At 56.4% G+C, this 26478-nt stretch overlaps 8 protein-coding genes across 8 annotated transcripts; 2 read left to right on the top strand and 6 right to left on the bottom strand.

Moving 5' to 3' along the window:
* Positions 1–146: 146 nt before the first annotated feature.
* On the bottom strand, positions 147–1288 carry TRAVEDRAFT_156553 (vacuolar ATP synthase 16 kDa proteolipid subunit). The gene is made up of 8 exons (XM_008046753.1): positions 1170–1288; positions 1078–1105; positions 1010–1022; positions 841–946; positions 746–785; positions 537–691; positions 391–483; positions 147–337 (listed from the first exon to the last, which is right to left on the bottom strand). Exons 1-8 carry the CDS (start codon positions 1212–1214, stop codon positions 326–328), a joined length of 492 nt encoding a protein of 163 aa, XP_008044944.1. The 5' UTR covers positions 1215–1288; the 3' UTR covers positions 147–325.
* A 937-nt stretch (positions 1289–2225) lies between these two features.
* On the bottom strand, positions 2226–3281 carry TRAVEDRAFT_96799 (uncharacterized protein; the record flags this gene model as incomplete). Its single annotated transcript, XM_008046752.1, has 3 exons — positions 2226–2797; positions 2853–3112; positions 3166–3281. Coding segments are annotated over 3 exons (948 nt in total), but the record flags the coding sequence as incomplete, so codon positions are not given.
* A 1943-nt stretch (positions 3282–5224) lies between these two features.
* Positions 5225–7866, bottom strand: TRAVEDRAFT_75390 (uncharacterized protein; the record flags this gene model as incomplete). Its single annotated transcript, XM_008046751.1, has 7 exons — positions 5225–5471; positions 5557–5706; positions 5756–6382; positions 6436–6960; positions 7369–7434; positions 7488–7658; positions 7708–7866. 7 exons carry the CDS (start codon positions 7864–7866, stop codon positions 5361–5363), a joined length of 1809 nt encoding a protein of 602 aa, XP_008044942.1. The 3' UTR covers positions 5225–5360.
* A 559-nt stretch (positions 7867–8425) lies between these two features.
* On the top strand, positions 8426–11697 carry TRAVEDRAFT_175557 (glycoside hydrolase). Its single transcript, XM_008046750.1, has 10 exons — positions 8426–8975; positions 9034–9448; positions 9499–9633; positions 9681–9715; positions 9766–9961; positions 10020–10238; positions 10287–10965; positions 11026–11116; positions 11184–11249; positions 11313–11697. The coding sequence occupies exons 1-10, from the start codon at positions 8754–8756 to the stop codon at positions 11565–11567; spliced, it is 2313 nt and encodes a 770-aa protein (XP_008044941.1). The 5' UTR covers positions 8426–8753; the 3' UTR covers positions 11568–11697.
* Positions 11698–12243: 546 nt separating this feature from the next.
* On the top strand, positions 12244–13960 carry TRAVEDRAFT_32136 (acid protease). Its single transcript, XM_008046491.1, has 10 exons — positions 12244–12363; positions 12424–12468; positions 12522–12659; positions 12714–12817; positions 12873–12961; positions 13019–13087; positions 13143–13189; positions 13261–13351; positions 13406–13521; positions 13585–13960. Exons 1-10 carry the CDS (start codon positions 12280–12282, stop codon positions 13834–13836), a joined length of 1035 nt encoding a protein of 344 aa, XP_008044682.1. The 5' UTR covers positions 12244–12279; the 3' UTR covers positions 13837–13960.
* A 2459-nt stretch (positions 13961–16419) lies between these two features.
* TRAVEDRAFT_156194 (ATPase) lies at positions 16420–17974 on the bottom strand. Its single transcript, XM_008046749.1, has 9 exons — positions 17893–17974; positions 17818–17840; positions 17742–17765; positions 17577–17685; positions 17469–17522; positions 17037–17415; positions 16828–16984; positions 16593–16772; positions 16420–16533 (listed from the first exon to the last, which is right to left on the bottom strand). Exons 1-9 carry the CDS (start codon positions 17930–17932, stop codon positions 16459–16461), a joined length of 1041 nt encoding a protein of 346 aa, XP_008044940.1. The 5' UTR covers positions 17933–17974; the 3' UTR covers positions 16420–16458.
* A 4470-nt stretch (positions 17975–22444) lies between these two features.
* TRAVEDRAFT_24626 (uncharacterized protein) lies at positions 22445–23696 on the bottom strand (the record flags this gene model as incomplete). The annotated part of the gene is made up of 2 exons (XM_008046466.1): positions 22445–23535; positions 23594–23696. The coding sequence occupies 2 exons, from the start codon at positions 23694–23696 to the stop codon at positions 22445–22447; spliced, it is 1194 nt and encodes a 397-aa protein (XP_008044657.1).
* A 1331-nt stretch (positions 23697–25027) lies between these two features.
* Positions 25028–25626, bottom strand: TRAVEDRAFT_24625 (uncharacterized protein; the record flags this gene model as incomplete). The annotated part of the gene is made up of 2 exons (XM_008046465.1): positions 25028–25449; positions 25509–25626. 2 exons carry the CDS (start codon positions 25624–25626, stop codon positions 25028–25030), a joined length of 540 nt encoding a protein of 179 aa, XP_008044656.1.
* Positions 25627–26478: the final 852 nt, after the last annotated feature.

The following is a 26478-nucleotide window of genomic DNA, read 5'->3' as shown; positions in this document are numbered from 1 at the left end:
GGTGGGGTGACGGTGAGAGATGGCGAGTGCGGGTGCAAGTGGCGGACCAGGAACGCATCCAATCCATGCTAAAGTTATCTTATCTAGCGGCAGACGCCCAAGCCACGTCAGACCTCCGTCGCACGTTCCTCTCGTTCCAAACATATCTCGCTGGGAAAGTGTGGTATTATATGTACCGTACAGCACATGGGTGTAGAAGCGGAAGCGAGAGCATTGACTGTATGCGACAAAGTTCATAGGAGGAGGCGCGCGGCGAAGCGTCCATGTATGGCATGAGCTCCTGTTGTGCGCCCTCCGCAGCTCCTGGTATCACTCGTCAACTATTTCATGCCGTGCACTGCAGTGAGAGATTCAGTATGCAAAAAATCTCCTGCGAGGAGGCGTGCTTACCGCTCCTGCGACGTCACCAGCTCTCGAGTTCATGATGAGGGCGACAATGAGGCCGTACAGACCCAAGACTTCGGCGAAAATGAGGATAAGGATCTAGGGAGAACTTGTAAGCACGGCGCATGCATAACACGACACATAGCACTGACCATGCCGACGAAGAGTCGTGGCTGCTGAGCGGTTCCCCGTACACCAGCGTCACCGACAATGCCAATCGCGAAACCGGCCGCGAGACCCGCAAGACCGACAGAGAGACCGGCACCGAGCTGCACGAAGCCCTGGAACAGGGTCATGTGCATAGACACTGCAATTGAAGTGTGAGTGGTGCCTCCAATACGGATGTATGCGCACTACGTACAGTTGCCGGAGATGAGGACGGAGACGACGAGGCCGTAGATCTGTTGACCATGCTGTCAGCGCGTTTGCCCGCATGCAAGCTTTGAGTACACTCACAGCAATGATACCAGCCATGATGACGGGGATGACACACTTCATCATCAGGTCAGGCCGGAGCACCGACATGGCAGAAATGCCAACTCCTGACTTCGCGGTACCATAACTGACGCGTTTCGTGATTAGTCGTTGCGCAGCGTAGGCCAACACGAGTGCGTATGTTTCTCACCTGGCACCAATGCCTGTACAGTGCGCGTGAGTGAGCTGAACAACTTCTGGATGCGCGCTGGGACTTACAAGTGAAGACGATGGCGCTGGTGCAGCCCTGCAGTTCACATTCGTCATAGGTCAGTCGCGCCGAATTGCACCATGTGGCGAGCTGCACGCACCATGGCACCGAAGAAGGGCGCGTAGACGGGGCAGAGCTCGGACATAGTGACGTGTTCAAAGAAAGGAGTTGGACGGCAAAGAGGGCGAGCTCGACGATGTGGACGTTGGGTCGAACGGCGACGACGACCGCCTCACCAGGACCTGCGCAAACGGCGACCGCCGAGTCTCCGCCTCATATTTCGCACTCAGAGACGCTCACATTACGTCGGGCACCGCATGGGCGCTAGCGACGCAAGGCTCCTTCAGGCCCTCGCTGCCAAAACTCACTCGAATATTCACTCACTTGTGGGTGGACGTCTGCACCGGTATACACGCACACGAGAGCAGGATACTTTATTTAATAAGGCCAGCTGTGAGTTTTTATCGGCGTGGAGTTGTCGCTGAACATGCAATTAAGTATCATACTTACCATTTTAGGGTATGTTTTGCCGCCATGCGCTCACCCTCTCAGCGACATAGAAATCGCAGGCATTCAGGCGGGCCTGCGTATTTAAATACTCAACGCTTGGCCCAAAATCACACCCCTCGAACGCGTCTGTAGTAGTGATAGCATTACGAGCAGAGCAGAGGTGAGGAAACAACGCGAGTACAGATACAACAAGGGTCGATGTATGTTTTATAGAGCAGATAGCGGTGGAAAGCGAAACGAAACGATAGCTAGGAACACATGGCTTGAGCACGTCTTTGCTTCTTTGATGCACACGTCAGACAGCCAGGCGGGACCCAGGTGGGCCTACCTTGACCAGCATGCAGATACGCTGGTACAGATACCCAATCATGGGCTCGCCCGCATACGCCGCGAAGCGCGTCTTCACCCTATTCACCTCAGAGAGCGGTGTGACCCAATGCACCACCCAACTCTGGACGGCGGTGGGCTCCTTGGCGGCGAGCTGCTCGGGCGGGAAGTTGACGAGCGCACCGTCCCACTTGCGGCAGAGCTTCTCCCAGACGGGCAGCTCATCCTTGTTGTCGAGGTCGTGGCTGTGGAACTTGACGACGCGCGGGCATGCGACGAGTGCGCGGCGCCCGTCCGCGGCAACTTGATCACTCGCTTCGAATATGGTGTAGAAGACGGGCGCGGCTCCGACGAGCTCGCTGCAGGCCCGGAAGAGCGCGGCGTCTACACCCTTGAGCTTGTCCCGAAGAGTCTCAAGGGTGTTATCTTCATGCGCGCTGAACGACGTCGGGAAAGGGTACCCGTGGCGGAGACCGAACCCGAGCGTGCCTCCGTTGGGAAGAAAAGAGGCGTCTTGAAGAAGGGACGCGAGCGTCTTCTTCAGCCTGTGACCGCTTGCCCCCCGCGGCTGGATCACCTCGACGCTGGCAGCCAGGCCAGGTTGGGGTTCATCGGTGTAGTACAGATTGTACGTGATCGTCACTCTGTGGCCAGAAGTGATCTGAGTCACCTCGTGCTCTACGTCGCTGTACACAGCTACGTAGGCAACACGCGGGCTAGAGCGTGAGGCATCTGCAAGCACGGCCGCAGCGTCGAATGCCCAATGCCCACCATCGTGCTGAATACAGAGCACCCCACCCGCGTGCAGGGTGGGGAATATCAGCACGAGGGAGGCGAACATAGATGTAGAGCGGGGGGTGTCTTTGTGGGATTTGTAGAAGGACCCTTCCCCTACAATTTAAGAGTGAGCAAGACACGAAAAACAAAGACGGTGGAACCAGCTTACCGTATATGTTAAGTTCGCGTAGTTCTGCCTGTACCGAGCGGTGCTGCTCTTTGCCGGTGAACAGCCCTGTTCGTACGGCTTCCAGCACACCCAAGTGCTCGACGTCTAGATTGATGGCGAAGTGCTCTCGGGAGAGCTGAGCGGCTGGCCGATACGTCGCATCGACCACGCCCCTCTGGGGCGTTCCGAGTGTAGCAGGCTCGCACGTTGCCTCGAGGTCAGCTAGGGCGGCCTCGGACGCGTGCAGCAGATCGAGACGCCTATATTGCAGATTAAGTACTAAGCGTGTGGTTTGATCGATGAAAGAACATACTTGGCGAGGTCGGTCTTGCCGTAGTACAGCATGACGCTGTCGGTGGGCAAAACGATCGTGCCGCAACAGTACGGCAGCGTCTCGCTGAGCGTCGTGCGCAGCTGCTCGATCTGAGGGTACTGCACGAGCGCGAGCGACGGGTTGGGGCCGAGCTGGCGCTCGTACGCGTCGTACTCTTCGGAGTCTGAGGAGCTTGGGTCGAACATGCCGGTTGGTGGGGTGCCGAGGCTGGCTCCCAGACTGGCGCGACGCCTGGCTATAAGAGACGTCGGCGTGACGGCGTGCCCACCGTTTGGGCCCGCCGAGCAGCACTCCGCGCGACGGCCGCCCTCCCGCTGCCGTCTCACACAGAGTCACTGTGGACGGTTTGGGACGAGGTGCTGGGAGAAGCGACGCGTACTTCGAGAATCTGCGGAGTAGACGTTGCGTTCGGACTGATCATCAGAGCATGGAGGGCCGGGTATAAGGGGCAGCTTACAGTGATCGCGTGAATCTGATTTCATCTCCGAGCCGAGCGACATGGTTCTCCCCTTCCGCGAGACCAAGCAACGTCATACAGAGCAAAGGCGGCAGGCCGACTGCAGCGTAGATGTGTCAGGTTGAGGGGGGCGCGATCTCACGCGGGAGGATAGTCATGGCCGCCACGTACCGGATGGGCGGGGCCTTCATTAAAGCCTAGCCGTAATGACGTTCCGACATTGTTTATCTATGTGGGTGCCATCCAACACATTGTGGTCTGTTCTACGCAGCGGGCCCTTCGCAACTGGTGTTGCGCTCCGACGGAGAGTCCCACTGCGAGTCAGTGAGCACGAATCTGGACGGGGAGGTCTACGGCACCGATGGCATACGTACCGTGAGCTTCGCGAGTCCATTCCCAAAATGTCAGTCCTTGTACTCCGCGCTCGTATCTCCGTTATGGGGAGGCACGCCGACTATCCTCGGATCAATGTGGCCTCAACACTTGGGCGACGCAACGGAGCCGCTGGCAAACCACAGGAGTCCTCGGAGTGGTCTGCGAAGTCTTACGGCCTGCTGATAGAGTGAGGATGTGGGCTTAGCTATGGAGATAGCCAGGGTTAGTGGAAGGAGGGCATCCCCCTTAAAACCCTCGATGCAATCGATTGCCGCTAAATCCAACGATTATACTGCCTTGAGGCGCACTTCACTCTCACCAGCGACCGCAGACACACCGCAGGGCACGGGGGATAATACAACGCGCTCCGCGCGCAGGCGGATGAAGATGTCCAGAGTTAGGAGAAGTGCCGTTTGGACCGGGGGTGGCAGCCTGGTGTGTGGGTGCTGAGCGCTGTTCAGCAAAAGCTGTAGGCGTTTCAAGTTAGATGTCAGCCCCAGCCCTGTACCCAAGAAATCAAGAATCCTGCCTCGCTGCGTTCGTGATACGAGACGAAAAGGAAGATACGGCCCGTGAATTTGAGGCCCGCGCGGGTCGATGAAACCGTCATACTTTGCAACAACGTCGACTCATTGGGTAGACCTGGTATGACGGAACACGGAGCATGTTGGAACAGTCACATCCACTAGCCAGAAGAGGAGAAGAGACGTATATATTGCTGCAAGGAATGACACTGACTCACCGCCTACCTACGCCAGGCAATGATACTACTAGCAAACAAAATTGAGAACTCACCTCCACGGATCACCGTAGTCTTAAATGAAGTACTGCGTGACCAGGGCTTCGGCGTGAGAGCAACAAGTGCTTCGTTGCGTGAGACCGTATTCCATCATGGCACGTCAATAGCTCCGCGCAGAAAAAGGTGGGCACTCATCAGGGACGACGACATGGCAGCCACCAGCCTCCCATCGCAACGCAACGCCGGACTTGCATGATAAAGCGCGCTGAACAGCCGCTCTTTGGAGCAGATCGAAGTGCGAACCATCATCTTTGCCACAACGCCGGATGAATATGCAACTCACGACACTGCCGCGCGACGCAACTGCACGGACCGACACCACCGCATTGGCGACCCGCCCCGTCTCCGCGAAAGCCACACCGTGACGGTAAGCAGAAGTAGACGATTCGCATGGCATGGCATATCTTGTACATCTCAGTGGAAAGCACGCTGATACTACGCAAACGTACCTGCCCCAAGCACCGCACTCGGAGGCTCCTCCTTCTGCATCTCCGACGCCCTCCGCGGTCTTCGGGCGAGCAAGACAATATTGAGGAGGGAGGTTTAGTCGACCATAAGCTTCTCGGTGTGTAGGCCTTCGCCGTAGGCTATGCTCTCGAAGATGATCTGGCGCCAGATGCTGACGACGAACTCGGATGCCTCTTCTTCGAGTACCTGTATGCGCCCATGGGTGAGCGATATTCGTGTGTACATGCCGCCTGGACGTAAGGTACAAAACGGGAAGCAACTGGACACGCACCGGCTCGAGACCTTCGATGAGCTTCTGGGGTCCCTTGTGGTCCTTGAGATGCTCTAGGACGAACATAATCAAGTCGTCGTCTTCGAGTTCGCCCAAGTACTTCGTCATCTGCCGCTTGACAAGCGGTTCTAGTTTCCTGTCGATCATGACCTGAACACAGGTCAGCACCGTCGAATGGCATCCCCTGGTTTAAACTCACGTCGGAGACACCGTCCCAACGGACCTTGCTCTTGAAGAGCGTTTCCTTGTCGCGCGTGACCTCGTTCCGGATCTTTTCCAGGCGTTCCTTCGCCTTCTCGCCACTCTCCGCAAGATCCAGCTTTGGTAGTGGTACTTTCCGCTTCTTGATAGCTTCTTCCTCCTCTTCCTCCTGCCCGAACAAGGTCGCCGCCTTCTCCTTTGGCGCTGTATCCGCTTTCTTTGTCGCAGCCGCAGTGATGGACACACCGAGTTTGACAGGGGCGCCATCGTCGAGGAGCATGCCGGCCTTGCGCTGCTCGTCTTGCAGAGCCTGCATCTCGTCCATCTGTCGTGCAAGGAACGCCTCGGACTCCCGACGTAGGTTGTCCGTCTCCCGCTCCTCGTAGAGCCGCGATTCTTCGTCCGCTGCTTGCTCGGCTGCGAGCCGTCGGGAGCGTAGTGCTCGCCACCGGGCCCGGTCGGTGTAGAATATCTCATCGCTCTCGTCATCGTCCCACACATCCAACCGGGCGCGCATCTCTGACCGATCCCGTTCCTCCGCCTCCTTCATTGCCCGCTCTCGCGTGATAGCACGTTCCAGCGCCGTTATTCGGGTACGCTCTCGAGGCTCATAGCGACGTTCTCGCTGAAGGGCAAGCAGAGTTAACGAATCACAGGCGTATGGTGGCGTGGACTCACGTCTTTGTAGGAATTCTCCTCGTCTCGTCGTCGTGCCTCTCGTCTCTCCGCCTCCAGCTCTTCGTCAGTCTTCGTGGGTCGGGCGGACGACGGCCTATCCGACCTAGGCGTATAGCCCCCATCGTCGGCCTTGACAAAACCGACAGGCTTGTTGTACCCCTGCGCACCGTTACCGAATCCCTTTCCACCCTGTGGTAGTTCCTCCTGTAGCTGTGCTTTCCCCCACTCGCGGACCTTAGGTCCGCTCGGGGCGGCGAGAACGTTTGGCATGGCTTCCCGTACATCGCGCATCTTCTCGCGCTCGCGCTTCGCGGCACGTTCGCGGAACTGCGCAATCTCGGTCATGACGAGACCGCGTTGTGTCTCGGGCAGGTCGGCCTCCTGGAGATCGTGCAGATGGGGTGGGATAACGTACTTCTCCCGGTCGATGAGCCCATTACTTGCTGCCTCTTGCGACTTCTTGTTGATGTCATTGAGCATCGCGTCCACTCGGCCTTTGGCCTGGCGTACTTGCTCGTCGTCGGCCTGAATGCGGAGTGTAATGCTTAGCGCTACTTCTCGTTTGGAGCCTCCGATCATACGACATGCTTGCCCGTTATTTTTGCACACGGGGCAACATCATCCGGATACATTCCGAACAGATGGAGTGAGCGATGACGGGTACAGGTATAGGTTCAAGGACATGTGCTCCGCACGTACCGGACCCCGTGAGCAGTCGGGGACGCGTGAGAAGGGTCTATTCGCGGTGAGCTACTCAGCATCCTAGAAAGCGGTCCATGTCCCGACTACTCCCACGCCTACTAGCGAGTCCGTACATGGGCGATGCTGCGGGCTCGCGGGTAGAGTGGAGGCGCAAGAAGGTGCCGCAACTTTACTCGCGAGCTAACCCTGTTTTCCCAAGACAAGACGACGAGATATAGATATGCCACGTACATCTGTCCGCATCTTCTGAGCCTGATATGCCTCGAGGAATGACTTTGTCCGTTCGTCTGCTTTGACCTATGCGAACAACGATTATTGGGAGTAGGTTTCACTCAAACAAGGGTACATACCAAAAGCTTTTTGTTTACGCACCCATCTTCTAATGCAGGTAGCTCAACTCCGTTCAAGAGCGCCATAGCACGAAGAGCACTGTCAGGATCTTGGAACTCAGCAAATCCAAATCCTTGGGGCTTGTTGGCAGGAGTGATCAGCCGCTTGAAGGAGATAACGGGGCCGCAGGCCTGCAGAGGGGTTAGTAGTCCATTCACTAGCATACGCAGCAGAACGCACGCTAAGTATGTCGTTGAGAAATCCGTCTGTTATGCCTCCTGAGATTGAACCGATGAAGAGGGTGATTGCTTTTGGTTGCGGCGGCACGAACTGAGGATGTTGCATTTGCTGTTGCGCTGCAAGAGCTGAGATTGAGGGTCCCTGGCCATAGGAAGGCATTGGGGGCCGTGCACCAAGCCCCATTCGATTGGGCTGCATATTGACCAGACAGAACGGGTAAGAACAGTGAGCGAAGGTAGCGGTAGGACACAAGCGGCGAAGGCGTGAGTTACGGCGCTTCGTGCCGTAGCGGTAATCAAAACTGGGTGTCGGAGACACAAGTCATCCAGTAGCGATGACACCTGCCGACATGCTCCGCTTGAACCTGCCATAACGCTGGAAATGCTCGAATTTGCATCTCTTTTCGCGTCGTCGTCTTTCTGCATCTTCACTCAGTGACCAACGTCTCTCCCTCGTACATACCAACGAACCGCTGGAGTCTTTCCTAGCTTCTCTACTCGCGGATAGCGCCAGAGGGGAACCCACAATTGCATGAGACCGGACTTGCGGATGATTGATCCATCACAGCGTCAGTGGCCGGATTCTGGACGCTGGGCCTACGCCATCACTTTCGTCTGGGGAAATAGAGTGCTCATTTCCCCACACCCGATCTATCCTTCCCAGCGTGGATGTCGGCCATGCTGTCAGCTTCACGTCTTCCGCATACTCTCTGGACGCGCGCAAGCTCAAGCTCTGGACTTCGAACGGTCGGAGTGGACGACATGCGGGGTGCACTTGCAGGATCCCGACCTGCGGCCATGACGTCGAATGATTGGAAGTTGCCTTGCCCAGCGCGATCAGGTCAGCAGACCGCCCGCTGCCTCTGAATTACGGCTCGGCGACCATCCACATGCCCCGCCCCGCACGCATCTGCCAAATACGAGAAGTGCGCGAGGGGTGGGAATCGGCGCGCGTCAGCGGCTGGCGGTGACTGAAGACGCTCGATGTTGGTATAAAAAGCGGACCTGCGCAACGTTCACCCCTCGTCCACCGACGACCCGGAGAAGATGCGTTACACGACTGCTGCAGTGGTGCTGACCTCGGCTCTCCTTCAGGGAGCCCATGCCTTGCCCCAGGCCGCTCCCAGCAGCGCAACGGCGCCGCCCACCGTGACCATCTCGACTGCGGTGGCAAGTCCCTCAGCTCCGCTTTCGTCGACCATCCCGTCCCAGGTCCCTGTGCCGCCCATTCAGTCGTGGTGCCCAAGTAGCATCTTCTGTGCGGGAGCGGTATGTCTTGCACCCCGTTGTAATTTTTATATCTGCTCACCCCGAAGTATCCCACTAGCTCATTCAAACCGTGAACTTGGCACGCCTGTTCCCGGACTCCAAGACTTTCGTGGACAAGCCCACTTCGAAATCTTCTCAACAAGTGCTCTCGGACTTCAACGCGCTCAATAACAACAGCGTAACCGAAGGCGATCTCCTGAATTTCGTGGACAACGATTTCAGTGGAGAAGGTCTCGAACTTGAGGCTGTGACGATTGCGGACTTCAAGGACGAACCGTCTTTCCTAAACGGAGTTGCGGACCCCTTGATCAAGGCGTTTTCTCAGACCGTCCATGGTTTCTGGACGCAGCTCGTTAGGAACACAAACCAAACAGCCTTGTGCCCGGAGGGTACTACAAGTGGCAAGTGCGAAAGCTCACTTATACCGCTCAACCATACCTTCGTCGTTCCTGGCGGCCGTTTCCGCGAGCAATGTGAGTAAAAGGTACTGCAGGTAACAAACGATACTAAACGATAGCAACAGACTACTGGGACTCTTACTGGATCATACAAGGTCTCATCGAGTCGGAGCTGTTCTCCACTGTTAACGACACGCTCCAGAACTTTATGGATGAGATCGAGAATTTCGGATTTATTCCGAACGGAGGCCGGATTTACTGTAAGTTTCACGAAACCCGCGTATATGTGACGCTGACATCGCCGCAGACTTGGATCGCTCTCAGCCTCCGCTGTTCATCCATGTAAGTTGTCGGCGCGCCATCACCCTGCCTCTACTAACGCATAGCTCAAGATGCTCTCGGACTATGTTGCGGCCAGCAATGACACGTCCATCCTGAAACGCGCATTGCCACTGGCTGAGAAAGAGCTCAAGTGGTGGGCGGACAACCGTACGTTGAACGTCACCAGCCCGTTCACAAACCGGACGTACGCCATGGCGCACTATGCGGTGAACAACTCTGCCCCTCGTCCTGAATCATACTTGGAAGGTACGTCTGGACTAAGCATCACGCTCATGGACATCTAACGAGAGGCGTTGTCTACTAGATTACCTGACCGCGAATGATCCTACCTTGTCAACGCCCCTGACTGAGCAGGAGCGTGCTGACTTGTATGCCGAGCTCGCGTCCGGTGCGGAGACTGGTTGGGACTACTCAAGTCGCTGGATGGCGCAGCCTCTTGCTGGCGGCAGCAACAACACGAACCCGGCACTGCGTACTCTGAACATCCGCAAGACTATCCCCGTCTGCCTGAACAGTATCCTTTGTGAGTTTTCAATGTCGGACTCTGTTACAATCTTCTGACAGCCATCAGACAAGGCACATACTTTGCTTGCGGACCTGTACTCCACGCAGAAGCAGAATTCTTCAGCGACGACCCATCGCTCGACCGCTAGCACCTTCCGCGCTGGCGTGCTCGACCTGTTCTGGGACTCGTCCAAGCTCGCATTCTACGACTTCAACCTCACTTCGAACGCTCGCAACAGTCTCTTCACGAGTGCAACGTTCTACCCCCTGTGGAACGGGATCATTCCCGACGAGGTGCTCTCTTCCAGCACGAACGCCTTCGGAGTGTTCGCTGCGCTTAACATGGTGCTCAACCGCTACAACGGCACATTCCCCGTCACTTTCCTCGAGAGCGGGCAGCAGTGGGACGCTCCGAACGCATGGCCGCCGCACCAGCACATCGCGCTCCAGGCTCTGCGTGCGCTCCCCGCCAACGTTACTTCCGGCGCGCTTCCCACGCCCGCAGCAGGGAATTCGACGTTCGATCTGCTCCCTTCCGGCCAGATCGGTGTGGACGAGGCTGCGCTCCCCGGGCAACTCATCAGCGGCACGGGCGCGAACGCCACGAAGACCGGGAATGGGGCGGATATCAACACGCTTAACGGCACTGTCGTCAACGGCGGCAACGCCACCAGCGGAGAGGGGTGGGCTGCGGCGCTGCAGAGGCAGCTTGCGAACCGCTACGTCGCGAGCACACTGTGCAGCTGGTACGTGGTCGTGCTATTTTGGGATGTATGTGGTCCGCTCATGCGCGCGCTCCGCTACAGGCATGCGACCGGTGGCCAGATCCCCAACCTGCTTCCCAGGCTGTCTGACCAGGAGCTGAATGTCACCCAGAGCGTTACCAATACCGGCAATGTTAGTCCCTCCTCCATTCCTCCTTGCGGCGGCGCGCCTCTGCAGTCATCTGATATGTGGCATGTAGATGTTTGAGAAGTTCTCGACGTCGGACATCGACTCCGCTGGTCGCGGCGGCGAGTACACGGTACAGGTACGGAAATGTTCTATCCTTTCTTCTCATTTCACACTCACTTACGCTCCGTGCTTTGCGCAGGCCGGCTTCGGATGGACTAACGGTGTCCTTCTCTGGGTTGCAAGCACGTACGGAGACGTTCTCGTCGCCCCGCAATGCCCGGATCTTCTAGCGCAAGTCCAAACGACGACTTCGCCGACGACGACTGCGTCAGGAGCCGGGTCGTCGTCGACAAGCGCGGGCAATACGGTGAACAACGCGGCGCCGGCTTCCAGCGCTGTCTCGTTCTTCACGGTCCTCATGGGCGTCGCCATCGCCGCGCTGCTGAACCTGTGATCGTGAAGGTGACGATCCAAAAGCTGCAAGGCCTCGCTGCCTTGCATATTGCCATGAACGAGTTTGGAACGGACTGACGACGAGATGATGTACCATATTGTGACGCGACTTACGGAATTTACGCATTTCTTGGCTACGAGGGCGCTTGCGCGATTCGTTTCATTTTGCGTTCATGATGACTCTGGAAAGCACAGACGTCCTTTCACGGATGTTCACAAGACGTGCTACAGACGTTGACTACTACTTGTGAGTAAGTGACCTTTACTGTTTGAACTAGATGTGCTGATTGTACTGCAAGATGGATAGACGTCAATCCGACTATGCGGGAGCAGGCCTCTTGACTTCTCGGAATCATAGCAGATCAAATCGTTCCTCTGCCACTATTGTAGTGAGTGCAACTCTATGCAACTGCAGTGATTTATACCCTATTAATTACGAACGCAAGCAAAACACGTTCCAGCATCTCGGGAACACCACTCATACATAGATTAATGATCGCAGTGGGAGCGCCGCGCCATGTGGATATGGCGAGTGAAACGGCACTGCCTCGGTACATATACGCGGTCGTCGAAGGCCGAACGCGCCCGAAGTTGATCTGGCAGCCGACTGCTGCGCCATTTCTAATGCACGCATATAAGGGCGGCTAGTGGAGCGACGGTTGATCAAGACTGGTGCCCTCACTGAGACCCAGAACTTGAAGCATCCGTTCACCATGCTCACCCGCGGTACAGTGTTGTTGTCTGCTGCTGCCATCGCGTATGGCTTGCCCAGTACGGTGCCTCTACAGTTAAGCGAGGTGCGTGTGCAAATGGCAATAGACTCACGCTCCGGTGCATATTTACCATGCCGATCCTAGGGGTTCTGGCGTGGCGACTTCACTGTCGGTGTTCAAAACTTCTCCGTGGGTCTCGAAAGCGCTCTCTCTATCGGGCTAGTGCTGAGGACGGTCCCCAGCTGACAATCGATACCGGGAGCTTTGCCATCTTGGTCAAAGAGGGGCTGTACAAGCCTGGCCCCGCCACCCAACAGACTAACATCAGCGAGTTCATCCAGTTCAATGGCGCCAGCGAAGATGGCATAGCACCCGCGTCGGTGCGTTGCTTCGGACCAGAACCTTGCGTCTGTAACACTCACCGACTTGCGCAGGAGACTATATTCTATGTCCGCGACGATATCGAGTTCGCCGGAGTTACCGTTCACGACTTCTTGGCTGGTAACATCACTTTTGGTGACGACCTACCTGGCGATGGGTAAGTGCATTTACTTCCTCATAATTTGCCATGGTCATTGACTCGTTTATATTAGCGTGGCGGGCTTCAGTCCCCCCGCGTCCGGCAACGAGGACCTATCCAGTGGTCAAGGCCTGATCGAAACCATCTGCGCGCAGGGAGACCGTGAGTTTCTCACAGATTTCGGGGTGTACCACATCCAACTCACTCGACGTATCTTAGTGATGCCTTGTCAGTTTGGTCTTGCCCTCGGGAAAGACCGCCAAGGCTCCTTCATCTTTGGGGAGATTGGTAAGATATCACTGTGTCGTTATAATCAGTCCTACATCACTCAACTCTTACCCAGACACATCGAAGATTTCGGGAGATGTCACCGTGCTCCCGACGACGAAGGTACGGCAACCTATCGCTTTCATGTTCGCTCCAAGAACGAGCATTCTAAACCTTGCCTTTCTCGTTCATAGACCGATTCGTGGACGGTCACCAATGCTACCGCGGCCGATGCGCCGAATATCGTCATTGACGGCACGCCATTCTCCCCAATCCTGGCCACATGTCAGTCCATTTGCTCGCCGTGTTGACATTCTGTTTCATCTGACATTCGGAAAGTCGACAGCGGGACACCGAACATTATCGGCTCGCTACAGCAAGTGCGTGACATTCTGACCCTCGTCGGGTACAACATCACCGAGCAGACGAACGAAGACCGCATTACCGTCGCACTGGTATGCACCCTAGACGACTATGTCCCTTTTCCAAGGCCCCCTGTTTAACGACACTTTTGACAGGGCACGTACGATTGTGCGCGAACCCCGGCGCGCGTCGGGTTCAGCTTCCCGCCAAGCACCGCAGTGCACTACATCGACCTCGCCGCGAACGAGCTGAACCGCACAGCGGACGGGCGTATCTGCACCGCGAACATCCTCGGCACGTCGACGGTCGACGCACCGCAATGGTCCATTGGCCAGACGTGGTTCCAGGGGCGGTACGTGCAGCACAACCTGGACAACAACACGATATCCTTTGCGGACCTTACGTGAGGAGGTGCACCTTGGGTGGACGTGGGATCGCGCCGTGACTTGATTTTCGGAGCGACATCGACCTGCGTGTAGTCTGTCTTACTGCGTGGTCCTCTATACTTACGAATCTTGTTGTATAATTACCACGAGGTCTAGCAATAAGCGCGGGCCGTTTGTCTGTTTTTTGATGAGTGAAGACATGATAATTCAATGATTGGATGCAGATCTAGAAGGAAATCAAACCGTGCCAGTACTTGCTAGTTTGAGTATGATACTCCCAATCGGGTTTCTCTAGCACAGCTTCCGTGAGGGAGGAGAAAATTGTAAGTGACAGCTACTATGGTAAGGCTTGACCCTTGTAAGTTTCCTTGTCTTACTGAAGTGTCATTAGCTGAAGTATACCCTCTTTAGGAATAGTATCTGCAAACAGGCAGGCCGCGTAGCGTTTATCCCAGACGACCTTTTACGATTCGCAATAGAGGTCACGCCAATGCTACGAACGAACATTCAAGAAACGTTGGCCTCACTCAGCTGAGCCGACAGGGGATTCGGACCGCACAACTAGATATTACGGACGAGAGGTAGTACTTACCCGGGTTGTCAGATTCTGCGCACTGACTCGGATCATCTTCAGCAAAGTTTATGAGCGATCGTCGATAGATGCTCCTCAAGTCCAGATAGTACTCACCGTGCACTGCCAACAAGCTATCACCATTCGAAATTTTATCGAACAAGAAGTGTATCTCCGCGCTTGACGGCCAACCATCTTGGATGATCCGCGTACGAATCTGCTTTGATACCATCCAAGTTCCTATAATACTCTTCATATCCGTCTCTCGCCCCTCCGAGATTACTGAGGACGTGGGCGCGATCTCCCCCGCGGCGTAGCAGCTATTCATGCCATTGAGCGTTTGAGCCGTTGCACGTTGTCAGCGATCCCAAAGGCCGCGCCCGCTGTGCGTCCATGAAATCCGGATTCCCGCTGCCCTTCAAACATCATCGGTAAGTAGGCTGATAGTACTGCATGAGATGAACTGCGCCCTCCCAAATATACTCCCGCGTCTGGGCCTGGATGCCCCTTACGACACGCCTTAACAGGCCGTACGCGGCATGACGAGCCGATTCTCGCCGCAGGCCAGAGCTTGACGGTTCCTACCGGAGCTGCAACTTTCCGTAGCCTGCGGAATTGGTTCTGGATATGAAGCAGATGAGAAGACTCACCTTCGATGATGTCGATGTTTCTCGGGTCTCCCTCTGGATAAGAACTGCGCATCGTTGACGCGCCGCCGTAGAAACCGCTTGAGGCTGGGAAGGCTGGTATCCTGCTTGCAGTGGTGTTAGTCCGCTCCAGGCTCCAGCGTTCTCCACACCCAAACCTTGTCCACCACATTGTGGTTTTCTGTTACAAGAAGGCGAGCTGACTGCATTGCTGGCTGTGGGCCAATCATATGAGCATTCGTCTACATCGAACTGGAGTTCAGCCAAACGCCGATCCTCAAACCCTTTGACCTGGCTGTGCAAGACGCTCTAGGACCGGCGAAGAGCTCCATGCATACATACCCTATCCCGACAGGCTGAGTTTTCTCCCGAACTTGAACATCTTCTCCACCGAACAGTTCCTGGCATTGTATCCGGTCAACGTCGCTGCCGGCGTGCCTTTTGACATCGGATCCGCCTATGCAGTCGGGCGGCCGGGAGTACTATAGATGTATGAGTGGCAGCGCTCTACACAGATATTGTTCATCAGGGCCTACGTTTGCCCTACAAAGGTTCTTCCTGCGACAGGCCGCAGATGCATCGTGCGTGGTCCTTCCGTAAAAGACAGGTGTTCCGCTTTCGACACAACGACACGTTATATCCGGAAATGAGCGTGGAACGCGGGCCCCTGGAAACGCGTTCGCAGTCAGCAGCCGCGAAAAGCAATGCCTATTATCAGATACACAAGTGTCAGTTCTCTATCATGGCCGGAGTGCCATGCCCGAGCTCTCCGAATAGCACGTCGACTTACAATTTTTAGACAGGCGCACACTGGCAGCGACGTGGCTGGCGGGGAACATTTTTTTCCCCGAGCGATATCACTGACTCCTACATGCATCACCTACATGCACCACCTGGACTCCAACAGGAAGTCCGCCGACTCGATAGTGCCGGAATGACCGCAGTACACACCAGACTCTTGCTGCAGCTGATGACCCACATGGATAGGGAGCCACCGCAGGTGACACGTTCGGAGCAGTCACCGTCGTGCCCTTTGCAAGAGGTGGTAACGCTCAGCTGTCTGCTGCCAGTGTGATGCTGTGTTTTGAACGGTGGGTGAATTCTTTGGAGTGGATAGAACCACGGACCGCAGGTATTACGTACGTCAACGAGTATTAGTACTTGACCCATGCCAGTGGTCATCCGATAAGCTCTGAACTTCAAGTTTGAAGTCTCCAGGAGCTTAAAATCGCGATATCCTGAAAGCAATAGACCACTAGCCACCACAGGCACCCACAGGCCATAGAGGACGGGATGCTTACCAGAACACACTCGGTTTGTCCAGAAGGTACGAGAGAACATCTAAATCTAATCGCATTAAACGCCCATACACTAGCATATACGTACAAGGTATCATGTCCTTCATAACCCGCGTTATAAACGTAGCTAGTCGACAGGGAGCACGCTCGCGCCGTCGAGCTGGAAGAAGTCGTCCATCGTTAGTGGTCGCAGCTTGAATCCCTACGTAAAAAGCAACCACGTTAGAAGATTGGGGAGGCGATGCAGAAAAAAAAACCAACGTCGTTCTGGCTTTGGGCAAGCTTCTCGTGGTCGCCGTCGGCCTGTCGCATAAACTCGCGCATGGGGCGCATCGCCGCGTTTCGACACAGCTCTTTCAAGTCAGAACCTGACAGGCCGTCTGCTTGCTCCGCGAGTAACCGGATTGAAAATTCAGGCGCGAGGGGGGTATCTGTAAGCATCTGCATACTATGGGTAAGCACGGGCGGGAATTGTGGAGGCTGGCCGAGAGCTTACGAGGCTGAGGATTTTCTCGCGCTGATCCACATCTGGCAGGCCTATCGAAAAACGTTTGGGCATGCGGCGGAGGATGGCAGAGTCAATGTCATTCGGCCTGTTCGTTGCGCCGAGGACTAGTATCCGGTCGGTGCTCGAGGTGAGGCCGTCCCAGAGTCTATGCCTACCCTGAGCGCCCCGGTCGCAACTCAAATCGAGAAGGTACTCACGTCATGAACTCAGCCTTCATCATGCCCGTGACTTCGTGGTCGCCCTTCGTGCGCTCGCGCAGGAAGGAGTCGATCTCGTCGATGAACACAATACTCGGCTGCGTCTTGCGCGCGAGCGAGAAGAGACCCGCGACGAGCTTGTTCGACTCGCCGTACCACTTGTTCGTGAGTACGGACGCGGCGATGTTGATGAACGTTGCGCCGGACTCCTTTGCGAGCGCCTTTGCAAGCATCGTCTTGCCACAACCTGGCGGACCGAAGAGCAACACGCCCTTGGGAGCGCCGAGGAGGGATGAGGAGGCGAAGAGGTGCGGGAAGCGGAGCGGGAAGATGACAGACTCGCGCAGGGAGGAAATGATGGGGTCCAGGCCACCAATGTCTTCGCACAACTGCTGAGCACGCGTCAGGTTGGATAACATCGAATACACTCACCGGTGAATCGAACGTCGATGTCATCTGGGTGTATGACCTCGGAAGCAATTTGGCCTGGAACGACGGCGTTATGGAAAGGTGCAAGTGAACCAGGAAGCGTGAACGCACTTTCATATTCATCCAGTTTGAGGTCCTTGTGTCCTAAGCTCTCCAGGGCTTTCAGGCTCTTCTGCTTCACCTCCTTCCGTTCGACGGGTGACATGGTGTCCATGACCCACTTGTGAAAGTTAGCACAATACGTCATGCCTAGTAGGCGGTGACGAGCAGACGTACTCTTAGTGTGTAATACAAGGCGGCCTGTCGAAGAAGTCAGTCTTGGATATCATGGAATGCTTGATGAGGTACATACTTGGGAGGCCACAAAGATAGCAACTATGGGGTCGTGGTGAGTACTTCCCTGCGCGCAGCAATCAGGTGCACTCACCGTCCACAATCGCCCTTTTCGTGGAGGCCGAGACCGCCATAGCCAGTCGCCCGTGCTGTTATGTTACGCAAAGATGTGGGAGGACCTCAGTAAAGAAACAATGCAAGCAGCTAGACTCTGGAGACTGGTGCAGATCCGAGCGCTGGTCAGTGACAGACATCGAATCCGTGAGACTCAGGCACGGATGCAGTCCGGCTGTACGTACACGTGGGCTATGGGCGTCTATTTCGAACCATACCTTACCATTATCCGGATATCTTGCCTCATGCTTCTTCACTTACCGTCGCCCGAAGTTGGATATCTGATGTAAGACGAAGCCACTTTTACCAATAGAGATCCTGCCTCGATCTGCCAGTGAGCACGGATATCCGCGTTTCCTATGCCTCCCAGCCTTTAGCTTTGTTCGAATTCGCCTGCGCATACGACACTGAACGACCAGGCGACGACGAAGAATCTATCGTTCTGCTTCGGACTCCTTTCTGGCTATAAAGACTCTTTGAGGATATGTCATGGACTCCTACGAGCCCCCTCCCATCCTCACGCATACTCGCAGCGTTGCCAAGACAAACGCTTGCCAAAGACTTCACTCCAGATGTTTCTGCGAATAGCATTAGCTTCCAATAGCACTTCACTCGGTTCAGACCCGTCAGAAGTCAACTGCGAAGTTTCAATACCCTGGCCGCTCTTCGCAGGGTGCGTCGCTTATGGCGGTGAGTACTCGTATACCAGATGTGACCATCATTCTGACGCAATGTAACTGTCCCACCCAGTCCTCAGCATGACTTGTGTGGTCTGCTCGATGAGCCGTTGTCTTTCCAACCGCCCCTCGCGCTCACCCTCCAATCGCACCCCAACACATTCACCTACACCTCCTCCCGTCGGCTCACCGAGATGTGATTGCGCTGGGAACCCGGATGACGACTTCAATTTGGAGGGAAACACTGTGTCTTCGCCGCCCCTGCATCTCACGACTTGGAGGTCGATGCCGTTACCGCGCGCGGAACACGAGCCATACGCGGAACCGGATACTTCGTGGACTGCGTGGGCATTCCAAGTTGTGACCGGCACTCTCGCGGCCTCGATTGGCGGGACCTTCGTGCCCCTCCTGCCGACACGGAGCTGGAATGGGGAGGAGAACGTCTGAAATGCTTCATTAACGCTTGTATAGTGAGTGACCTTCAGTTGCAGCCCCTGGCGTTCTCATGCTCCAACACTTGCATACCTTGAATTCGAGACGTGGGCACTCATGCACAGGTTCTTTCTACCAGGTCGGACAGTACCGTGAAGGCCTTCCGTTTAGTCCGCCATACCCGGCCTTGTGATGCTGCCTCCAAGATACCTTCTCCTCTCTCACTTTCACTTCTCACCATTCAAATGCACGCTGGCTAGTTTTCGACCATTCCATTATGTGACTATGAGTTGTGGTCTATGTCAATATATGGACATTGAGTGGTGAAGTCGCCTCCTCCTTACACGGTACGTGCGCTCGAGTAGCTATGGACCCGTCGTTTCAGTGAGTCGTTGATAGAACTTCAATTCCCGGATTCTATCTATACTCTCGTTCACCCCCGGGCTTGCATTCGGTGTCGCGCGTCTGCGTTACAACGACGGGCTGCCGCCCCCGTCCCAGCACTGCGGATCGAGAACCAGCCTGGGCCAAGAGCCTGAGGACCCCGGGGAACGCGCCGTTCGTGCGTGCATCTAGCGGTGGTACCATTCTTCGACTGCTGCGGCAGGCACCAGGGCCGACAAAGGTCTCTCTTGAGTCTTCTCTTCTGCGTGTATCCTCTGTAATCGCAATCCTGATCGATTGTGAATCCAACGTAAAGCCCGTATACACTCTTATAGGTCTGCAACAGGAACGCATACCTCTCCATGCGGATCCGGTATCATGCTTCTCATTGATACTATGAGTGAGAAGACGGGTGGGTGGTGATGCGTTGTGGTCCTGGTATTTGACAAGGGTCACGTCCGACTGAAGGGCACCTGCTGTATACTGCGTATGCCGCTGTGCCGATCCAAATACATCGTCACGTCACCTGCGAAGTAGGCTGTAGTAAGCACAACTATAGCCACGCACATCAAGCTTCTATAGCTAGCGATCTAGAACCACTTACGATGGTATTCGAGCTGACTCTTTCTTTCTTTTTTCTTTAACTCCCGTTTATTGCCCGTCAGGGCCTAGCCCTATGTTAGGCACTAAACTAGCGTAACTGTCGTATGTAATCGGCCTGCGTAGGTACTCGTAATGGAAACAAATGGGGTCCGAGAACCCCAGCGATCAGGAGAATGTCTAGGAGAGTGAAAGACGACCAAGGACCTAAGTGTACCGGATGGCACCACCTAGAGCAGAGGCAGAGGATGGGGGGTGTGGAGGGGGTGCTATCATAGGGGGCATGCATTGCAGGCGGCCATTCCTGGCCTCCCGACCATCAAAGGTAAGGCAGTCGGGTTATAAACCTGCTGTGCATTTGGGTAGCCGCAGCTCCCGGGTCCTGTGCCTCTTGCCACAGTCAGGGGTACGGTCGGCGGTCCCCCACCGGTCGTCAGAACTCCCCCGCTCCTGGAGCGGGATGGACGCCCGCAATGCATGGCGCCGGAGCGCACGAGAGACGAGAGTTAAAGAGGGATATAGACGTAAAAGAAGGGCCGGGGAGCCAAAAGGGGAACGTGCAAGAAAGAGCCGAAGATCTATGGAGCGACATGGAAGCTGAGCAGCTCAATGGCGGAGTCACGGGGCGCGGTCGGGTCTGTGTGCGAACAGTGAGCGAAGTGAAACCGAAGTTCAGAGCGTAGGAGGGGGGTAGTGAGAAACTCAGCCATTCCGTCGGCCTCTCTGGCGACCGGCGGTCTGCTTCCGCTGTGCTTGCTCCTTCTGTCTGGCGGCGTCCTTGTCCGTGTACAGAGCCCCAAACGTCGAGTGGAACCGCCTAGTCGCCGTCAAGAACTTGAAGAGCGGCTCGAGCGCTGCCTTCGTGTTCAACAGATAGCTAAGCTTGCAACCATTTCGTCCGAGACGGGCCAGGTGACGGTTCCGTGCCGCAGCGTAGCGAGGGCACTGTACGAGGAAATGGAACACCGTCTCGGGCGCGTCGTTGCATGCTGGGCAGGTGGGGTGGTCGGCGCGGTTGACCCGGTGGAGGTGGGCCGCCAATGGTGCGTTTCCCGTCCGGAGCTGGATCAGCAGAGCTGCCTGCCGCCGTGACAGCGGGGCAATGAGCTTCGCGTACCGCCCCGAGTGAAGCGACCCGCAGACTTCCTTGAGCTTGATGCCCCTGCGGGAGCTGTTCCACTCTTTCCGCGCCCGTCGAGCTGACTCGAGAGACGACAGCCCGGGGTCCTGAAAATGCGCCGGAGGCGATGCACATTCAATGGATGGCGAGAGCCGAAAGAGGGTATTAGGCGTGATGAGTAGCAGACGTCTTCTCGGGGCGTCCGTCGCAGACCGCCGCCGTCACGGTCCACGCCGGTCAGAAATCTCCGTCAGAAAGCCCCTATGTCTGAAGCGCAGGAACGAGAATCGGATTCTGAGGACGACATGGAATCGATAAGGAGGCCGTGCCGCTGCCGTAGCGTGCCGGAGTGCCTCGGAGTCCCTCCCCATGTCTCCAATACCCCAACGCCCCAGTGCAAACGACGGTGACCCTCCCGAGTCGATAAGATAAGACGATGTAGACTGATATAGAGCGATTCCCGAGGATGTGGGCGCTGGTAGGCACCGAGACCCGCGTAGGCGAAGGCTGTGTTGAAGAACCGTTGGGGCAGAGTCGCGCCCGTGTACAAGGTTTTCGAAGAGCAGCGTCGGCATTGTATAGCTCCACACCTATCCCCAGCACTTAGCCTAAGGTTTAGATGCGACTGGACAATCAGCTGAAATCAGCATATGAGACGTTATTCGTAGTTCTTTGAAACTGCAAACATGCGGAGAATCGGAGTGGCTTCGATGCGGCCGAGATGTCGAATGCGGGCCGCTGAGTCATGCGGCACATGCTGACAGTACACGAGTAGATGGGCTGCGCTAGTGGCGAACGATGCCCCACAGTCCAGAGCAGTCACAGCTAGAGGTACGTGGCAAAGGTTCTCGGAGGAGGAGCAGGAAAGTGATGTGTTTGCGTTTGTTAGGATCTAAAGCCGCCGCCTTCCTTTCTCGGAAATGTAGCCGAATCGGGAAGGGCGCGCGCGACGCCCGACAGCGCCCGACGCAGTTAGTGCGGATCTCGTGGGTCAGATCTGTTGTTTCATTCCCCCACCATCGTACACACCACTGTTCGACCGGGGCCACAACTTGGGCTACTTGAGCGACTACTACTGTGGTACTCCGGTTCATCTCTGCGGCTTGAGCTTCACTGCGTCACATACCCTTCGATCCCGCTGAGTCGCTCTTCAATTTGAAGTCACTGCCAGTGTGCGAAAACATATGTTGATGTTCTATTGGAAACGGTAAGAGTACAGTGTTGGAAAAGATGCGTGATAGTACAAGTACACTGATAGGGACTACGACAGCGGTATCATAGCAGCACATACAAGCCGCATAGGTCTATGTCAGCCGACGTTATTCTTCAAACGCCTCCCACGTCCCCGATTCCTGGGTGTAGACTGTCGACATGCTGTCCCTGTTTGATGCCTCGTCCTCGGAGTCCTCGTTCGCAATGACGAAGACGCCGTCGACTCGATGCTCTGGCAGCGCTCCGACCCCAGACGGGCTCTCGTGCAGCGCAGTCCACGCGACGATGTCGCTCGCAATTTCTTCTGTGAGCGTTGACACGATCGGCGACATGGGCATCACCAACGGAGGAGATTCGCGCTTCATCTCCGTCATCTCCGCGCGACGTCCGGGAGAATCCGCCACACCTCCGGGAGACCGCAGGGGAACCTCGGGGATGTACGCGGGCGGCGGGGGATACAGCGGTGGCGGAGTCGCAGGTGTCAAACCTGGTGAGTGGAGTGATGGGTACGGGAACTCATACTCGCTCGGGAACCACGGGGAGATAAGCGCAGAGATGGGGCGCTCGGTGCGGTAGGACTCTTCGTTCGACCAGTCCGAGTACGCGGTGTCGTTGAGCTTCTGGTAGAGCCGGCGGGACTGCGTATTCCGCGGGGTGAATGGTGAGAGTGTGTCGGGGGAGTCTGGCGACCCGCCGATACTCAGATGAAGCAGCCCCGCCATCCTCTTCCTTGTGGGGGTGGTCGGAGTGGTTGGCGGGTTGCAAGGATAGCGCTTGGTGGTTGGAGTAGTGGGTGTGCGGGTGTTGAGGTAGAGCGAGCGAAGAGCCCGCCGCTCGCGGAGGTTAGGTGGTCGGGCGGTGTCGTCGGAGGGAGAGGATTGCTCCTCCTTGGTACGATGCAGCGCAGCTCTGAGAGGTTTGGTAGCCGCGAGGAAGAGCGACCGCAAAGTCACGCCGCGCGGCGAGCTAGTGCCGAGAGACTGCTTCTCTCCGAGCGCCGGGGCGTGTGTGCGGTGGAAGCGCTCTCGGGCGTTCTGATAGAGGCGCTTCAAGTCGATAAAGGAGCGTGTGGGTTTCTTCGAAGGAGTGTGGGTGGATGGGGATGTGCGGGGGGTGCGGTGTTTCGCAGCCTTAGCCTTCCTTCTCCTGCAAGGGCAGGACATAAGTTGGTAGCTAAGGACCATAGTGAACAAGCACACTACGGCGCGAATGAATGTCAGTACTGTTGCGCGCGCGCGCAAAACCCTGACACTCACAGATCCCGAGTACCATGCCGACTACGGTGCGCGTAGCGACCCGAGGACTGCTGATCTGGCCGTCGGTCCCGGGGGCGCCGCTCGAACGAGGAAGAACAGCCATCGATGGGGGAGTTGATCAGCCTCGCGCGCGGCGGCGGACGTTACATCCAGGGCGGGAACTGCCTGGCTCGGGGGCGCGCTGCTATTTAACCGCGTCCGCGTGCGGGTTTAATGCGGATGGCGCTGCGAGAGTTCGTGGCATTCAGTCGTGCTCGCGAGTCTGTTAAGCGGCGGATGGAAGCTGCTGCTGAGATGCCGCCGATGCCTGGGAAGCTTCGCTGTGTAGGTGATGGGTCATCGCGCGGCTTGGCGGTTCGTAGCACGTTTACGCGCTTATTGCTATCACGGTTCGCGAGGACGCGGGGCTCCGCGGTATCTGCAGCGTATATGTATACATGCGCGGGGATGGTCAGTCGCGGCACGGTGCGTGTATACATATGTGCGTTGGTCAAACCTAATATATGTTGCTCCACCTTTTAGCATAGGACACCGCATTCAAGTTATTGGGCTTGGCATCTCACCGTCCGAGGTGACTGCTTCTAGTAGCATGACGCGACCGAGCTATGTCCTTTTCGAGCCCGCTCAATGCTTGAGAGGATGCAGCTGTCGACGGGGGAACTCAGCGGACTTCGCCCGAGTGTATGTTACCCGCGGTTGTGTGACGGCGGAATTCTAGAGCAAATGACGTTCAGCTGCGCCTGTGTGTGAATCCTGTGTGTACCTGCTGTTCAATGTTCAGCCCGGAGACGCTGATTTAAACGCGCAGTGCGAAGTTCACAATTCAATTGGGGAGCCCAGGCCGTCGGGCTGAGTGGGCGTCGACGGCCCTATCCTATGCGCGGCTGCGTATCGCATTTACAGAACATGGTCATATTCATTGACCCTGAGCCGCCGAGCGTGGGGCATCAGGGCAGCGCCCATGGTCTGCAGACCTCGGGGCTTGCCATGAAAGAGGCCAGACGGGCCTAACATGCGTCATCCTCCCGCGGGTTTGAGGATTCCTGTTCCTCAACCGCTGCATATGGCAGATAGCGGTGCGCCCAGAAAATAAGCTGGTTCTATCGGAAAGCAGCTGTCTCTGTACTGCCTACGGCTCTGCTACAGGTGCGGTGTACAGTCCCTCGTTTTGTGTCCTAGTAAGTATGATACAGCGGTCTGGGCACATGATAAGAATACAGAGGGTGGACTTCTACACTGGCGTATCAGACTTCTGGTTCGTATCGATTGCAATTCGTGAGGTGGGGGGTATCTGCGGACTGCGGCGTCAGCACAGCTGGCGGTGAAGCGAAAAAAAGGATCGCACCTTTGGGTATCCTCGGGTGGTCTGAGCCAGCCGCGTTGCCCGTCATCACCCAGAGACTCGGAAGGGGTGAGGACGGCGCGCTGCTAAGCTCAGACTACGAAGGGCCCGGCCTCGGGCGAGCGTGCGGGCGTCAGCTCTGCAAGAGAGAACTCGTGCAGGATGAAGACGTTGTGGACGGGATCAAAATGGTACGGATCGTAGGGCGGGGGCGGCGCGGGGGTGAGCGCGCGCGGGGGGCGACGTACGCCGATGGCTGGGGCGTCCGCGCCGTTGTGCGCGCGGCGGGCGGTCTGGCGGGGGCCCCCAGTGTGGGAAGGGGGATGCCAGCTCCCGAACAGCTGGGACCAGAGGAACGAGTCGCGAATACGTTTTCTCCAGGAGTGACTCCCGGCTCGGGATCGGGAGTGGATCACCCAGCGAGCGGCCTCCGGATCGAAGAATCGGAGAGGCAAGCGATCAGGGTGGCGGTAACGGTACCAGAAGAGGGCGCCGATGGATATGAAGAAGGCAACTGTAAGTTGCGGTCAGTTGTGATCAGGACCTCATCATCGCGATCAGGAAAGGACTCACGTCCGAAGATGAGGGACCCAGAGATGATACTGCCAGTGAGGGACGGCGTACTGCTCTCCGGGCTAGGGCAGAAGGACACGGTGGTTCCGGAATGACAGCCGGAAGTGGGGGTCGTCATTTTGCCCCGCGGGGAGGGCTGGGGAGGTTTCTTGCGGCAAGGCCTACAGAATGTGAGCTTATATACAGGAGGGGCCGCACCCACAGCCTTGATGGTATGGCTGTGACATTCCCGAGTACACCTCGCGTGGCACGAGGCTTAGTGGGTGGGAATGCGAAACGTTGTCCCAGGTATGGCAGATACGTCCCAGTATTCCAAAGGTGCATTTTAGGCTAGTTGGTTCGAGCCGACCTGTCCTGCGAGAACCCCATCGCAAGCGACGCCGTAGTAGAATTTTTCGGCTATGCGCGAGCGATCAACTCACGCACCCCAGCAGAAGTAGCAGAATTGATTAGCGTACGGCATCTTCAGCGAAGCCCTTCCGCAGACATGAACATCAAGGAGAGCGGTTAAATGTCTACTAAAGGGCTGCGCGAGGGCGCATCGTCATTTCTCGAGCGACAGCAGTGTTACGGCATCACACCAGTATTGCCTTTCTCCAATTCTCGCGTACCATCTGAGGCGGCAGGACACACGGAGGCTCGGTGTTCGTGCCGCGGAGGCTCCGCTCCGCTTCTCAGCGCTCTGCCTTCATGTGATTCCGGATTGAGGCATCCTCGCCGAGATCAACTCGTGCCGTGAAAAAATGAGGAGAACCCTACGTGCCTTCCAAAGATGCATGGCCAAATCCGGACCCCCGTGTGTGGCCGCGCATTGCTACTATTCTAGAAGACGAAGTCTGTTCAGGGTCAGCATCCTGTGAACGTAGAGCTGCCAATGAGCACTCGCCTAAGCCGTAAGCGTCCAAACCTGGGAAAGGATCTACATACGTGGCGTTCAAATTCAGAGTAACAGTGCGCGGGGTCCGATCCC

Source organism: Trametes versicolor (genome assembly GCF_000271585.1).
Source record: "Trametes versicolor FP-101664 SS1 unplaced genomic scaffold TRAVEscaffold_14, whole genome shotgun sequence".
Classification (NCBI taxonomy): domain Eukaryota; kingdom Fungi; phylum Basidiomycota; class Agaricomycetes; order Polyporales; family Polyporaceae; genus Trametes; species Trametes versicolor.
Note: the sequence above shows the minus strand (reverse complement) of the source record. Positions and strands in the feature narration are given on the sequence as shown.